The 17270-nt window shown below is 37.5% G+C and overlaps 1 protein-coding gene across 5 annotated transcripts in view; it reads left to right on the forward strand.

Moving 5' to 3' along the window:
* chl1b (cell adhesion molecule L1-like b) overlaps nucleotides 1-17270 on the forward strand; it is an 80675-nt gene that overhangs the window by 53465 nt on the left and 9940 nt on the right. For all 5 annotated transcript variants that reach the window (XM_060868380.1, XM_060868383.1, XM_060868382.1 and 2 more), the window contains exons 12-22: nucleotides 3593-3704; nucleotides 4638-4804; nucleotides 6792-6951; nucleotides 7050-7174; nucleotides 7375-7476; nucleotides 7944-8141; nucleotides 8464-8534; nucleotides 11237-11459; nucleotides 12328-12443; nucleotides 13808-14012; nucleotides 14415-14537. In XM_060868380.1, the coding sequence (XP_060724363.1) occupies nucleotides 3593-3704; nucleotides 4638-4804; nucleotides 6792-6951; nucleotides 7050-7174; nucleotides 7375-7476; nucleotides 7944-8141; nucleotides 8464-8534; nucleotides 11237-11459; nucleotides 12328-12443; nucleotides 13808-14012; nucleotides 14415-14537 (1602 nt within the window). The remainder of the gene's footprint in view (nucleotides 1-3592; nucleotides 3705-4637; nucleotides 4805-6791; nucleotides 6952-7049; nucleotides 7175-7374; nucleotides 7477-7943; nucleotides 8142-8463; nucleotides 8535-11236; nucleotides 11460-12327; nucleotides 12444-13807; nucleotides 14013-14414; nucleotides 14538-17270) is intronic.

The raw sequence follows: 17270 nt of genomic DNA on the forward strand, positions 1-17270 counted from the left end.
GAAGATTTAGTATATATCAAACAGAAGTGTAAAAATTATACATGTGCTCTTCATTACCTGCAAATATAGTGATCATAATCAAAATGATCATACTTCAATTATTTAATTCACCTTAGAGTAGGCACTTAATAAATATGTAATCCAACATGTTAACACACATGACAGTTTATTGTGACAAAATTAGGCATACACCTACAATTGGAGCATGACAATAGTAATCACAGTGGCCGTTTTAATTTAAATATTTTTTAAAGGATTATCTTCATTAAATATGGATAGAAACACATACAATGATCACAATGATGTTGGGCGAATAATAAACATCTGCTTCTTTGTTGGTGTAGATCTATGCATAAATAGATCTCTAAGGCCAGCAATGTTGCATTGTGTGTGAGGAGGGTGTAACACACACACACACACACACACACATATATACACAGACACACATCTTGTTTCCTTAAGGGTGGGCTACACAGAGGCTCATTTCCCTTTGCTTCCTCCTGTGGAAATGAGCTTCTTTTATATGCTAAGATGCCCCCCTTCCCACTCCCATTCACATGTGATAAGCAGAGCATCTTTCATCTAAAGGAAAAAAAAAAGAAAAACAGAACTGTATATCATTTTCTCAAAAGGCAAGAAAGAAGAAGATAGGAAATGGCCAGCACATCCATTGTATATGAAAGATAAAACAGATCAGTCCTTTGACAGTGACGCATGGTATGATTTCAGGGTTGAGGGGTCAGATACTGGTGTCTTGACTAATAGTACTGAGCATCAGAAAGTCAAATTTACTAGCAGATTAATATTTAGATTACTAGCAGATATTTTTTTTCCAGTTTTCAATGACTGTTAAAAAAACACATTTTCTTTGTGGTCAAAACCAGTAGAATGTACTTATATTAACTATATAATTTCTTATATATTAGTTGAAGCCAGAGGATTACATACTGTACTATTAGATTGTCCTTAAAACTCTACAGATTTGATATTGCCTAACTATAGTTTTGACAAGGGTTTTAGGAAATCTTCTTTGTGCATGGCATAAGTCACTGTTCCCAAGTTGTTAACAGACAAAATTTCACTTTCAATTGACTTTATTACAATTTTAGTGGGCTAGAAGTTTACATGTTTACAAGTTTACTAAACCTCTTGGGAAATTCTAGAAAATTATGTCAAGCCGGTAGACAATTAGCCAATTAGCTTATAATAGGCTAATTGACTAATTTTGTACATGTACATTTTAAGTATTTTTAAGGCCTACCTTCATACGTAGTGCCTCTTTGCTTGACATCATGGGAAAATCAAAAGAATTTGGCAAAGATCTCAGAAAAGGATTTTCACAGGACTGGTTTATCCAGGAGTGCGATTTCCAAGTGCCTTCAGGTAACACTTTTATCTGTACAAACAATAGTAGACAAGTTTAAACACCACGGGTGAATGTAGACATCATGCCACTCAAGAATTAGATATATTTTATTTCTCTTAGGGTGGAATGTATTTAGTTAAATTAAATAGTTTTTCCATATTGACTATTGTTATGTTGGGAGGAAAAAGGGTGAGGCTTGCAAGCCAAAGAACACCATCTCACCTGTGAGTAATTAGGGTGGCAGCATCATGTTTTGATCTGCTGCAGGAGGAACATGGGCACGTTACAAAATAGACAGCATCATGACTAAGAGTTTGGATACACCACATTATGGTACACAGATACCCTATTTGCAAGCATCGGTATTAGCCTCCAGTCAGGAGACCACATGCTCAAATTGGACCTCCCCATAGACAGGCGCCTTTCTGAGGTTGGGTGTGGGTAGCGACAATGGTTTTCTGCTCCTCCTTGTGGGGGTTAGGGCCTGGCCAGGAATTGCTGGTAAAAGCTTCCAACTACTGGTCCACAAAGATGAGGATGCTTGCAAGTGTCTCTTCCACTCTCAACATCACCTCATGCTCATGCTTTTGAAGCCCCTCAACCATGGATGTGCACGTGAGCTGAATATGGATTCCTCCAAAAATTCAATACAATGGTTTGTTTAATGGAGAGGTTGCACTTCTTTGAGATGAAAAAGAAGTCATCTAGATTTGAACAGACAAGGATCTCCTGCTTGTTCGGCCATTCTAAATTAAGCTTGGCCACAGTCACAACAAGAAGTCACAACCTCAAGCAGCTCCTCAAATGAGAACTGCTTTGTTGATGAACTTGCATGTATTCCCACATCTAACTTCACAGAGATGAATGCAAGCTAGCTTCTGAATCTGGAATAGGACCCTCTTTGTTTGTGTAGACGGCAAATACAGTAGATTGGAAAAGTCTCCATTTCTGTCTCCACCAACCCATCCTGTGTTCGCATTATTGGAGCCAATGTGTCACCTTAGCAGATGCTGGGCATGAGATATAGGTCACAGATGTCAGACCTCCATCACCCCAAGAAGAGAGTTTGTGGGGTTTTTTTTAGACTGACCGAGTGTGCTCTGATTCCAAACAAACAAATTGTGTGAGTCGTCCCATGTAAGAATTGTAGTACAAAACGTTTTTACTGTTTGCTAGCCATGCTATATATGGAGCAGTTAAACAAACAACGAAACAATCCATGCTGAACAGGCAAATGGATTTTTAAGACAAAGAAACTGGGTATACCATGATGTAGTCCTTTTATAAAACTTACGAATTTCCACACATGCTTCAGAATCTGGTCCCACATAACCATTCTCATAACATCAGTCAATGTTATAATGCAGCAATGAGTTTCATAAAAGTGAACAGTATTTTTTTTACTGATATAGTTTTACATTTATTCCATTTGGCAGTCACCTTTATTCAGAGAAACAGGGGTGATTTGATGTTTCAAATTAATACATCCTGATTTTGGTTCACTACTGTAGGTCAGAGAATAAGAATTCCGTCAGTCTGAAAACACTTACTAGAGATAATATAGCTAAAAAAGCACACAGACAACAAAGCTTTTAAGTGATCATTTAGCTTCAGGAAGAGGTAGGTCTTCAGACATAGTGTAAAAACACCCAGTGACTCTGCTGTTCAGGCAGCTAGGTGAAGTTCATGACACCACCTAGGTGCCAGAACCGAGGTGAATCTTTATATATGCCTTCCTTATACCCTGAGAGATAGTGGACCCAGATTTAGACTGATCAAATCTAGACTAAATTTAGTCTAAATATATGTAATGGGGTGCAATGCACTGTTTTGGAAGAGCATTGCCAACAAACATGCTATCACCATTTTCTTTAGTCAACAATATGCAGTTCCTTTGTTGCATGTAAAAGCTGAGCAGGGCTGTCATCCATCTATGTATACAAAGGAAGAGATGAAGGTCATAGGACAGGGACAAAGATTGTTATTGTTTTGGATCTTGTTTTGGATCTGTCATTTTACACTGTCAGCTTGCAAGAAAGGTCAGAAGAAACATAATCATCCTTTCAATGTTATATTTATTAGATAAATTAAAAAAAACACTAGTTAATAGTACATAATTAAGTATGACCGATTAGCATTCATATTGTCTACTTTTACTACAGTTTTTAAAATTGGACATTTTGGCCCAAATTCAAATTAACCACACAATGCTTATTTCTTTTCTAGACCTGTCACCACTGATCCTGACAGAAGATAATCTTTTGTATTCAGCTGTGGTGGGAAAGCGAGTGATCATGCACTGCAGGGTGTTCAGCTCACCACCCTCAGCTATTATCTGGTGAGCAAAGTTCAGGATCAGAAAACTCAATACAGTCAAGAAGTCAAAAAAGAGACTGCATTAGGTATTACAAGTCAGTTTATTTAGTGCCTCGAGATCAGTGGTCACATTTCTCTTTGTACAGTGCATAGATTTTATCAGTGGGGAATACATCAAGGTGCAAATGTATCAATCAAAATAACACTTTCTGTTGCATAGATGTGACAGGGAAACATATTTTGTGGTAATCAGTCTTTAAGCACTATTTATGATAAATGTGATGGCAATCTGTCAAGAATTATGGTTGTGAGGTTGTGTGTGCATACTAAGTGATTAAACACATGCAGACTTAGGCTCAAGGGAATGCAGCTGTTTCATGTAAATGTGAATACATGCTATTATCCAGTTTAAAGAAGCAGGATTTAAATAGTGCACTAATGTTTAGCAAAACTGATAGCAAATGTAACGAATTAAATAGCTTACTCTATGAGACAATTCGTAAATTTAGCAAATATTGCAGTTTGCAGGTTTAGGTTACAAGTCAGTGTTCTCCCAGTAGCCCGGTTTCCTCCCTCTGTCCAATGACGTATGCAGTATGCTGATTGGCATCTATAAATTCGTTCAATGTAGGATAAAGCAGTATAATAAATAGATGAATAAACGGATGGATGTTTGGATGGATGGATGGATAGTTACTATTTACTGTAAGGAAGTGTCTAATTAAAAATGTAGGTATAATTAAGTAAAAAGGGCAATGTGGTTAGTAACAAATTACTATGGGTAATTAGCAATCAAATACAATAAATGTAACTGTCATTTTCCTAATTAATGAACAAATTAGCATTAGGAAGAAATTAATATATGCTAATTTGTAGCAAAACAGACAAATGTTCAAACACTGAATGGGCCCAAAAGTATGTGCATAGAGATATTTATTTGTTTGTTTGTTATCAGGAGCAAGGATGACAGTGCTAATGCCCTTGAGGGACCAAGGTTCTCCCTACATGCAAATGGGACACTAGAGATTTACAGCGTTAAGGAGGAGGATGATGGCGACTACACATGTGTCACTGAAAACTCTGAAGGCAAATTGGCCATCACTGCTGTGCTGGAGGTCAAAGGTGAGATCTGATCTGAAGATCTTTTCGTGGAGATCAAGTCTCCTGGTGATTTAATTTTAAACCTAATAATTTTGGAAGAAATAATTAATGCATAACAGTTAATAAAAGCTATCAGTAGCAAGTTGGAGACTGACTTGTGTAAGGATAATTAGATGCATCATGTTACTTTTATTATGTAAAGAGATAGGGGAAGTATTATCTAGCACAGGAAATTAAACTCAGATTAGGAATCATGATGGGAAGAAAGAACTGTTCATTTTACCCCTGACACTGAACTGCAGTGTAAATTTGGAAAGAAATGGATAGTCTATTAGGCTGTCTGATGCACTGCTTGCACTGATGTTCGGTAGTCAGATTAGATATTGAGCATAAGGTTAATGCTGTATACAGTAGATTACAGTTGTAATCTACAACTGATACAGATATACAGTTGTGCTCATAGGTTTGCATACCCTGTAAGAAATTGTTAAACATTGGCATTTATTTGGAAAATTAAGATTTTTTTCTTATTCAAAGATTGTGAACACATAAAGTCATAAATTATCACATAATTGTTTGACTCCTTTTTAAAATGTAATAATAAATGAAATCACCCAAAGAACCCTGATCAAAAGGTTACATATCCTTGAATGTTTGGCCACATTATAAACAAAATCTTTTGTTCAAACCCTGACAAAGAGGTGGAAAATGAGAGGTTCTGTTGATACTAAGCCATGGTCAGACTGCCCCGATTACTACTAGAAGAAAACCAACCCCAAATTTCTTAGAGATAAATACAGGCTGCTCTGGAAAAAAGTGGTGTTATTTCAAGGAGCACAATAATGAGGTACTTGAACACAAATTACCTGCATGGCCAAGTTGGCAGGAAAAAGCCAATACTGTGCCTATGCTATAAAAAGGCCCACATTCCGTACACCAGACAGCACTCAGAGAAGCCACAACCATAAATGCTATGTTTGGAGAAGAATCAACAAGGCCTATGGTGAAAAGTACACCATCCCCACTGTAAAGCATGGTGGTGGATCTCTTATGCTTTTGGGTCTAGTGTCACAAGGAAGTTAGTAAAAATTGATGGCAAGATGAAAGCAACACGTTATCAGAAAATACTGGCAGACAATTTGCATTCTACAGAACAAAAGCTGTGCATGGGACGCACTTCGATGTTCCAACATGACAATGAACTAAAGGACAAGGCAAAGTTGACCCTCTAATGGCTACAGCAAAAAAAAAGGTGAAGGTTCTGGAGTGGCCATCAGTCTCCTGACCTCAATATCTTTGAGCCACTTTGCACAGATCTCATACGTGCAGTTTGTGCAAGAAAACCCAAATATTTACAGGAATTGGAGGCATTTTGCCAAGAAGAATAGGCAGCTCTACCACCTGAGAAAATTAAGGACCTCAAACAAAATTATTACAAAAGACTGAATGGCATCATTGATGCTAAAGGAGGCAATACACAATATTAAAAACTAAAGGTATGCAAATTTTAGAACAGTTTGATGATTGTGCCATTCTGTTAAGCCTTACGTATTAACTTGAGTAATATAAGAAATAAAATAAATTTGTTTTGCTTTCTCTCACTTTTTTTCTGTAAAAAATGGTACACGTCTCGCAAATTTTCTGAAGTTATGCAAACTTTTGAGCACAATTGTATATGTGTTTCTCAGTCTTTTAGTTCTGGTAGGATGCACTAAAGCATGCCAAATATTCTTATTCAGAATGTCCCAGGTGATTTTCTTCATTCTGCTAGGGAAAATAGTAAATTTGAATTGTTGCCTGACTGGCGGGAGAAGCTATGGTTTGTGTGATTATATAGTCTGATATAACACTACGCCATATTAGCTGATTTCAAATGATTAATTTGAATCAACTTATGTGGATGACTAACATAATGTAATGGATTAAAGTTTATACAGTCACCTTTTTAACATTTTATAAATTATCTGAAAGATGCTAAAATCTAAAAAAATATTTTTCACTCTTCCAGCTCCCACTAAGATTGTGAATTCTCCTCGGGATCAGCGTGTTTTGGTTGGAACTACAGTTCAGTTCACATGTCAGGCTGAACTTGATCCATCCTTCAGTGAGGATTATGAGATGATTTGGGAGAAAGACGGCATCATTCTCAACGACAGTGAAAGCACTGGGTAAAAGGCTCAAGAGCTGCACTATTTGATCAGTGTGGTGATTGAATGCCATGAAATGCTCCCTGTTCAATGCATTTCTCTTGTCTGATTTTTGACAGCTATATTGTTGATGGAGAGATGCTGCAGATTATCAATGTAAGCTTCAGTGACCAGGGTGTATACTTGTGTGTGGCCAAAAGTCCAGTGGATCAGGACAGAGCCATGGCTCTGCTTACAGTCCTGGGTGAGTGACATAAGTCAAAGCTTTGCATGTGAATCTGCCATTAATAGGCTTCTGAAATATGTAGTGGGTTTGTGTGTGTGAAAACAGTTTTTATTTAAACTTTATTATAGAAAGCTGTGAATTAAAAGGACATCCAATGTTAGCTAGCAAACAGACCAGAGAGCTCTCTGCCATCAATCATAACTATGTTTTTTTGTCAGATGTACCGGACGCCCCGCAAGGTCTGGTTCTCGCTGAACGCAAAAACAGGACAGTGAAACTTAAATGGATCCCTGGAGATGACCATAACAGCACTACCACAGGTAATAAGGTCCCCCTCGACCTGCAATAGTTTGTATATCAGCACACACAGAGAACACAATACATGAATCTACACTTGATACAAACAAAGACTGATAAGAAAATAAAGACTGATTTTTTTTTTTTTTTATGATAACTGATTTTTTTTCGGTTAATTGTGTATATATTTAAACAGAGCTCTGTATTCACAACATCCCTAACAAGGATGAAATCTTGGTAAAACCTCAAGAAATCAATGCAACATAAATACTATCCATGAATTATAAACTCGTATAATGTATTAAGTATCAGTGAAGAGGGAATTTTTTTCTTAAAAACAAATCACTTATAGCCTGCATTTAATTCTAACAATATAACAAATAACTTATGACATTTTCCTGTATAATCAGCAATATTTCTTTATTTCTGTAGCTATTTTCAGCATTTCATTAACTACTGTTTGGTTATTTATTTTTACTTTCCAATCCAGAATTCATCATTGAATATGAGGAGAGCCAGTGGGAGCCTGGCAGATGGAAGGAGCTGGTGCGGGTGCTTGGAAATCATCACTCAGCTCTGCTGAAGCTCCATGGGCACGCAGACTATAGCTTCCGTGTCTCAGGAGTGAATGAGTTGGGAAGAGGACAACCTAGTAGAGCCAGCGACAGATATAAAACCCCAGCCTCAGGTCTGCATTATCGCCCTCTTTTCTATCTCCCTTTATCAATAATTAATTCTTCTACAACCACAAGACTAGGTCTATTGCTTTCACACATGCATTCTCAAATGCATTGCTTTAAAATACATGGAACATTCATATATTCAGAATAGTGAGATAATTGATTTTCCCTATTTGTTAAACCTATGCTTCCTTCTACATGAATTTCACAGGCCATTGTTCTCTTTTTGTTCCTTCTCTCCCTGTTTTTTTTCTATCTCTACCTCTCTGACTCTCTTCTGCACTACAAATTCCTCTGCCGACAAAATCCATATTTCTGCTCCCGCAAAAGCACCTGACAAGAACCCTGAAAACATCAAAATAGAAGCTCATTTGCCAAATGAAATGGATATCAACTGGAAGGTAGGAGGCCATGAGTTCTGTTATGAAATTCTTTCAAGAGCTGCTAAATTCAAAGCACTGAACTGCAGTTCTGTTCCCTCAGAATAGAAGGCGAGAACAAACAAATGTTATTCGTTTTTGGGCTCCTATTATTTTTCTCCCATCAAAAAAAAAAAAAAAAAGAAAAACGGTTTGCATATAAAAATGTCATCGCCAGCATTTTAAAACAGGGAAAAAAAGCCATCGTGAAACATATCCAAATATATAGGATTCTCATTGTAATCAACCTGAGTCTTTTATTAATAAGTTAAAGGACTTGGCAGGAATGAGTAGTATTCTCTCTCATTCACTGGGCTATTACTTGACTTGTGCTTTTTGGAATTATATTCTTCTCTTATTATTAATAGCATGCTTTTATAGATTATTCTGGCTCATTCAGTCTACTGCTGCCCACCTTTGTTAGATGTGTCAAAAATTCCCTTCCCATTTTAACAAAAAGCTAACAGTTAAGTCAATTTAAGTCTAGAATTCATTGAAATGTTAGACTGTAGGGCTATACTGTAGCAGTGAACTTGCAAGCATGTTAACATTTTCTTGCCTTTTATAGCCCAGGTTTTCTAGGTGACATCAATGCTATCACTGCTTTGATGTGCCCTTGGGCCTTTATAGAGAATTGAATGAACTTAGTGACCTTCTTGACATTTATTTGTACTCTTTCTGTGATTTTTGTGAATAAACATGCAGTGAATAAACATGCAGTGAGATTCCTCTAGATGCTTTATTACACAAACATGTCTTCAAAGGTTTCTAACCTATTGATTGTTGCTGCTTGTGTACCTTTTTCTGCTAGGTGATGCTTGCACAAGGGCAAGCTGACAAATGAATAGTCTGAACTAGTGATGCGTCTCATAACCCGCGGGTCCCGCGGGTGACCCGCGGGTCGGGTTGGGGCGGGTAAAAAAATTGTCACTTTACTGCGGGGCGGGTTGGGGCAGGTCATTAAAAGCAAAATATAAAAAAAAATTTTGGAATATATATTTTTATATTTTATGTGATTCTTTGATAAGGTTACAATACGTAGGCCTACGTAGCAACGTAACTTGCGTGATGACCCCAAATCTTTGGCTTTGCGTCATGAAAGCGCCAATCAGCTCCCGCCACAGCCACAACAATAAAGCAGATAATTAAAATGGAAGACGAAGTGCGAGTGAAATTAAGGTCGGGAATTTACAAAATCCGAAGAAAAGAAGGTAAATCTGCAAAATCTAATGTTTGGGAATGGTTCTCAGAAATTGTTGCAGCAGGAGACAACAGCAGTATCGGCTATGTTAAGTGCAACTTGTGTGAAAAAATATACAAACACGAGAGCCACAAAATGGGCACTTCCAGCATGTCAAGGCATATCCGTGGGGGGTCTAAGAAAAAGGATGACACGTCTCAAAATATTACCGCTTTTCTCAAAAGTAAAGTACCAGCACATGTCAAGTCCGAGGTTACAGCTGTGCTGGCCGGGTGCTCGAGGCTAGGCGAAATAGATTAAATCCGGGTACAGTGGATGCAATTCTTTTTTTGCACAGTGAACGTAAAAACGCTAAATGAACATTTCCGTGTGTTAAATAAAACAAAAGTTCAGTGTTTATGTAGCATAGGCTGTAAACTGTATGCCTATAAAAATCTGAAAAAGATTTTGTTTGAGCCTTTTTCTGTTTTAAAATAGGCTACTGTAATTTGTTAGACCTATAGGTGTTTATTTATAGGTCTTCTATAGAGATAATTACAAACGATGCTTTGGAAATGTTGAAAATGTTTATATTTTGGTGTTAATATGACCATGCTGGTTTCTATGGTGAAATAAAATCTGCTTTCATTTACATTACAATGCGTCTATTTAATGGTCGCGGGTGCGGGTTGTAAAAATAAAAACAGTGGTGCGGGGCGGGCTGGGGCGGGCCAATAATTTCATAAAAGCGGGACCCGGGGGTTGGAAAAAAACCCGATCCGCGCATCACTAGTCTGAACTAACAACATTTCTAAATGTAATGCCTGGACAGTTTCTTTGTAGCTTATCTTTCTTGATACTAGCACTACGGATGTTTTGATTATCAACACTTATGTTTTAGGACATCAAACTTTGACCATACCTCAGTCATTTTTTTAAGTCATTCATATTTTAAAATCATTAGATTGTGTCAACTGAATTTTACTAAAACAGCACCTGGCTTACCTACTACCTGGAAAACAGCATATGGAAAAATAGTCCTAAACTAATATTTTTAAAATGTTTTATTGATCAATTGTGTCTTAAATATTATGAAATGTCAAAATAATCAACTTGAAATACTTAGATAGTAATATAAATGTGATGTCTTGAAATTATGAGCAACTTGAAATATCGACATATCTTGAAAGCGTTAATGAATAGTAGAAAGTATATGATATATAAAAGCACAATTATGACACAGCTAATTCACTTCTTGCAGTTACAAGAAAACAAAACAAAGATTTGTTTGTCGACCACCGTTTGTGTAAAAAAAAACAACCCTACTTTAAAAACCTGGGGCTTAAGAAAGTATAGATTTACTTGCCAGGCTTAGCACCTCTGTAGAATTTGATTTGTCATCTGCTTACACTGACAGATGAAGCAAGATTGATTGGAATTTAATTAAACCTTGTTTGCATAATTGAAACAATAATAACCCAGAGCCTTCTCTACCATTTACTAGCCCTTGTCCCCTATGGAGCACAACGGGCCTGGTTTAGAGTACAAAGTGAGCTACCGGCGACAGGGTGTAGAAGAGGAGTGGCAGGAGCACACAGTAAAGAGGCACTCATTCGTGGTGAAAAACACGACAACATTTGTCCCTTACGAGATTAAGATCCAAGCAAAGAACCATGCTGGCTGGGCTCCTGAACCTGAAACCATAGTCGCCTACTCAGGAGAAGACTGTAAGTACATTGCACCTTTTTATTTTTAAATGCAAATGGGCATGAACTCAAGCAAGCTGTAAATATTTTGCCTGTAATAACATTTTTTTTAAATGTCTTTTTTTGCCGTTTATTTTTCTAATAGAAAATAATTTGTTAACAGCATTTGTCAACACGCCTTCCAAAGTATGTGTCAGAGAAATGTCAACATGCCTAGAGAAGAGTAACCCACTGATTAAATACTCTCTCCACTTTACATAATTATTCGCCTGCTTGGCCTTATTGTGGATATTAAATAGTACACAGGGGGATGTTTTCCCATGTTGAGACTTTGTAGTCTTCAGCTGACTGACAAATGAAATGCAATAGTGCCTGTAAGCTATCTGCATTTTCAGCTCAGTTTAAGTTAGTTTACCTCATAATGGTATCTCAGCTCACAAACTGTTTAAGCTTATGTTGTCTTTCACTTGTATATTGTATCTGTCATACTGTCACGCATCCCATCAGTGTTTGTTGTTTTAGTGAAACTCCTCTTATTGGAAGCAAAAGGCTGTGTTAAAGCAGTGGAATTGAATCCTTAGGCTTTACAGTAAATAGTAAATTGCATTTTACCATATAAACCCCTTTTCTGTGTTTAGAAAATGGAGTGTGTTTGTGCCTGGTGGAAAAAAAATATGATTTATGTCTCCATACAAATATCTATTAATGGCACTGCCACCTATCCCATTTCAGAAATTACGCCACACTTTTATGACCGTCTGTATACTACAGCTGCAGCTGGAGCTTTTTCAGTCGTTATCCTGACACTGAAGGAGCTAATGTAGCTCTGGTATACTTATATTGGGCTTTTATAGTTATTTGGTGTGTGTGCCTGTGTGTGCGTCTGCAGTACCATCAGCAGCACCAGAAGACGTAGCTGTGCAGACGATGAACAACACAGTGGTGAAGGTCAGCTGGAAGCGCGTTCACAAGGACAAATTGCATGGACATCTGGGAGGCTACAGGGTAATCCCTCACCCATGCCCTTTTTAATTTCTAGTCTTCACTTAAAGGACCACGATCCCTTGTGTGACCATGGGGTGCATCTTCAATCATGGGAACCCGACTGTATTGGTACAGTCACAGCTACAGGCTTACTCCTAAAGCTTAAATAAATTGCCTTGTAGTTTATTTTTTTATGTTTATTTCTCTTGGGTTTATCCTTCATGCTGTGCTGAGGTCCTGTTTCACTCGGTATGAGGGTATGTATTTGTGAGACAATTATGAAAGGCCACAGATATGGACTTGTACTGTATGTTGAACATTTAATCACAAATGTAGTGCTGTGCATTTAATCAAAGATTCTCATAATAGATTACACATAATGCTAATATGCAATCCCTGGCAACGAAATCCATTCATACATTATTCAGTCAACCAAGTGTGCAGTTGTTCTCAGTATGTTTTCTGTATTTCAGAATTTTCAAACACAAATATCTTCAGTTTACATCCAATGCTAGGTTAAAATAAACAAACAGAAAATCCTTTGAGCGGAACACTTTGTTGAGGTGAAGTTCAAGACTATTTGAGCTGAATGGATTCAGATAACCACTGTTTACAACAGTGGTGAGCAGAAAGAAGTCTCAGAATGCAAAACATAAAAAAGGCTATAAAAGCAGAAGACCACATCTGGTTCTACTTCTGTTAAACGTGAACTAGAATCTGATACTACAGAGGGCACAGGTTCACCAGAACCAGAAAATGTCACCTGGTCTTAATGCAAGTAGCTGCAAAGTATCCGGCTGCTTTAGCTCTGTCTCAAAGTGTCAGTTCTGAAGTCAGAAAGAATTGGAAAGGTCTTGTTTTTCAAGGAGTTCTGCAACAAGGAACACCCAAACAAAAAGCTACACTTTATTGCTCATACATATATCCATATATAAACAAAGCTGAGCATAAAAACATATGGCAATGCAACCAAGCGACGGGAGACAGCATATAAGGTTACTCTAAGTGTGAGTAAAATGTTAATAGCATCAATAATGTCTTTAGTGTGTGAATGGATGTGTGTTTTTTGCCCTGCAATGTGCAGTCCAGGGTGTCCCCTGTCTCATGTCCTGAGTCCCCTAGGATAGGCTCCAGGCTCCCTTGGACCCTGTACAAGATAAACAGTATAAAATATGGACAGTTTGGAAACCCTTGGTCTAAGCCTTAAAAAAAACTTGTGCTGAGATCAGTTTTAAAAACTGATTGTCACATTTTCTAACATAGTTAAAGAGACAAAGTGTTATTCTAGAGAAGCTTCACCAAAGTGTGTTTGCAGTGGAGTTATTCGTAGCACAGTGTAGTGAGAGAAAGAGAAATGAGTTGTAACATCAGAGTTTGTGTTTCAGGTTGAGTGGTGGCGTCTACGCAGTCTCTTGAACTCGAGGAAAATACATGGTGATAAACACACACTCATGTTTCCTGGAGACAGAAATCATGCCCTAATCCCCGGGCTCCGACTGTTCTCTGAATATAGTCTCATTGTCATGGTCTACAACGGACATGGCAGTGGACCAGGAAGTCACCAGGTCACTTTTAAAACTCCAGAGGGAGGTAGGAATTGAGGAAAGGGTCATTATTGTTATTTTGTGAGATAAATAACCATTTAGTGGATGGGTACATTATTTTTTTTTTAATATGATAACCATATAAATAAAACATCTTCTGTATGTTATACTTTATTATAAAGTATAATTATATTTTATTATAAGTTAATTTATACTTATAAATATAGGTTTTTATGAATATTTATATACGTATGCATTTTTTCAATCTATTTTAGTATGTAGATATACAGCTTGTATTATTTGGAAAAAAGAAAAGGAAATGCTTGTGATGCCTTTATTTTCACCATTATTTCTAATTCATTAATAAATCTTTATTTATCCCATATATACTTATAACCCATGTTATATCCCCCTTTTTTGGACTAATATCTTTTTCCCTATACTATAGTTCCAGATCAGCCTGTGCTTTTCAGGGCTACAGATGTTCAGAAGAATTCTCTCACACTTAGATGGTCTCCTCCAGTGGAGGCTAATGGAGTTCTTACCGGGTGTGTCCTGCAGTACCAGCTAAGTATGTCAATATTAATGCAGCCTGTCAGAATATCCAGTAATGCTAGGTCTTGCCTTCAAATATCTCACCACTAGAAGGTACTGTTGTGCCACCTATGTTGGACCCAACCTCAGACTTGGTCATGGCTATTATAGGAGCTTTCTACACGTATTTGTCATTAACATAAGGTTAATGCCTAGAGTACTAGAGTAGTGCTTATACACTAGTGGGTAAAAAATGTTGAATGAGCACTTAGATAAAGGACATGTCAATCTAAAGAAAAGCATTCAGGTAAAAAGACAAATGTAATCTAAACTGGATTATCTTGCTTATTTCCCTGCATACCTTTTTATTTTAGCTTTTTTTAATTTTTAATTTAATTTTTTTTTTTTTGAGCAAGCATTTTTCTCATCTTGTGACTTTTTCTCACTACAGATCATCAAGTAGGACACTTTGTATTTGATAAAACTCTGGTTTCTAAGCATACAATAAAGCACACACAGCCTGGAAGGGTTTGTTAGTTCTTGTATTTGATGGTGCAGCTGATCACTGTGGCTAAGTGCCATGCTCCATATTAAAAGGAGGGACATTTTAATCAGAAGAGTGTGCAAGAGCCACATTGTGCCCTTTGAAGTCACTGCACAGGAAGCGGTGTGTGAAATGTTTGGGATAATGCATCCAGCTGTCCATGTGGCACACTCAGCTAGCCTGAAATTTAAATGCTAGTGCGCACACATCCCATGGTTAAGCCTAGCTGCACTAAGCTTTTACACAGTCAATATTTCATGCTTGTTGCGTGTTTCATGAAAATATTTAGAGATAGTGCTTTATACATTCCCAGAATAGACGTGGGATGTCTCATTGTGAGAGAAATTAACCGGTCTCGCTGAAAGAACTTGTCTGATGCTTTCAAGACGTGCTCTGACAGGCTGATGATACATTTAATGAGTAAATGCTGCACAAGTCTACTTCAGTGTAGCTGTCTTGATAGTGGGACACATCCAATAATACTGGCTTTTATTAAAGCTTTTGTAAATCTTGGCATAAGCAAATCCGTACTTAATATTTCTGACGGATTTCCAAAAGTTTGGATATGTAAAATTTTCCAAAATGGAGATAATATCTCCTTATATTATCAGCTGTGTGCATGGCACAGCACAAATGCATTTGGCAATGTGCACAGCTCCCAAAAATAAATGGGCAAAGCTCCATGAGATGGTGAGCCAAAGGCAAAAATAGGCTTTCTCACAGTTATATTACTCTGACTTCCATGCCAGTAAGAATGTAATTTTTAATGTCTTTAAAATCTAGAGCCGATGAGCTAGAAAGGTGAATATGTGAACAGTAAGTAAGGTGAAAAACAAAGAAAAGAATATACAGTATATTTGCTGGACTCCAATCACATCACACAGGGAAACTGCTATTTTAATTTGTTTTTTTTTTTTATTCAAAGCAAAATATCCTATCCCACTCTTGGCCAGAGATTCCTTACATCTTTTTCCATAGAATGTTAGAAAAGCAGAAGGGCATGTGTCTGCAGGGAGCAAATGGTCTACAGCGGACTAAGAACATATTACAGCTTGAGATATACTAGACTAGTCACTTATCAGTTGCTTAGTGCTGGCTTTACGAAAGTGTTGAACAGCATTAAAAGTATCTGCTTTGGTATACAGACCCAACTTGAACCAGTTTATACACCACCTGAGGCTGTCCTCCTTGCATATAGTGGCATTCTTAATTTAACGGCTGTTATGATTTGTCTTAAATTATGGAATGATGTTGTAGCATCAGATACAGGTGCAAAGGAAGAACTCAGGAGGCAAGCAGATTTCTAGCAGAGGTCTGGGCTCACATGTATTCACACTGTGCTTTTCAATGCCTTGTGAATAAGTCAATCAAAAAACCAAACCAACTGAAATGGGTCCATCAGGAACTCACAGCTTCGCTCCATTCAAGTACATGCTCTTAGGGAGTGTGTGTTACATGCTCTCCCAGTTCAAGTACTCAATTTCTCACTGGTTACAGCTGTCACCGAAAGCATAAAGAGACAAACCCGTTGACCGGCAGTAATAAGTAGGCTAGGATCATCACATTATCTGCATCATGAGTTCATTCATTCATTCATTCAGGCGTCATTGGGCATCAAGGCAGGATACACCCTGGACGGAGTGCCAACCCATCGCAGGGCACACACACACTCACATTCACTCACGCAATCACACACTAGGGACAATTTTCCAGAGATGCCAATCAACCTACCATGCATGTCTTTGGACGGGGGAGGAAACCGGAGTACCCGGAGGAAACCCCCGAGGCACGGGGAGAACATGCATCATGAGTTACCTATTTAATTTTTTTTTTCATTTAAATAGGTAGAATGCCTTAGAATATATTATTTCACTTACATATATTAATCATTCATTCATCTTTTATTAACCTCTTGGTTCTGGTCAGGATAGTGGTGGATGACTGAGATCCAGTCCATCCAAGGCATGTGGGAAATTGCAAGAAATCCTGTTCTTACTTAATTTTGATTAGCAGAAGTAAAACTGAATTTATGTTCCTGGGTTCTGTGTCAAACTTGGGACCAAACTGATAGCAGAAATGTATTTGTATGGGTTTATGAAGTGGGTCAGACAATCTACCAATAAATTGCTTAAAGCTTACAGCGAAGAAATGGTTTTGGTTGCTAAAACAGGATTTCTTCAAAAGGCACAACTCAACATCCTCCAAAGAGGTGAGAATGGTCATATA

The sequence above is a fragment of the Tachysurus vachellii genome, chromosome 4 (genome assembly GCF_030014155.1).
Source record: "Tachysurus vachellii isolate PV-2020 chromosome 4, HZAU_Pvac_v1, whole genome shotgun sequence".
Lineage (NCBI taxonomy): Eukaryota > Metazoa > Chordata > Actinopteri > Siluriformes > Bagridae > Tachysurus > Tachysurus vachellii.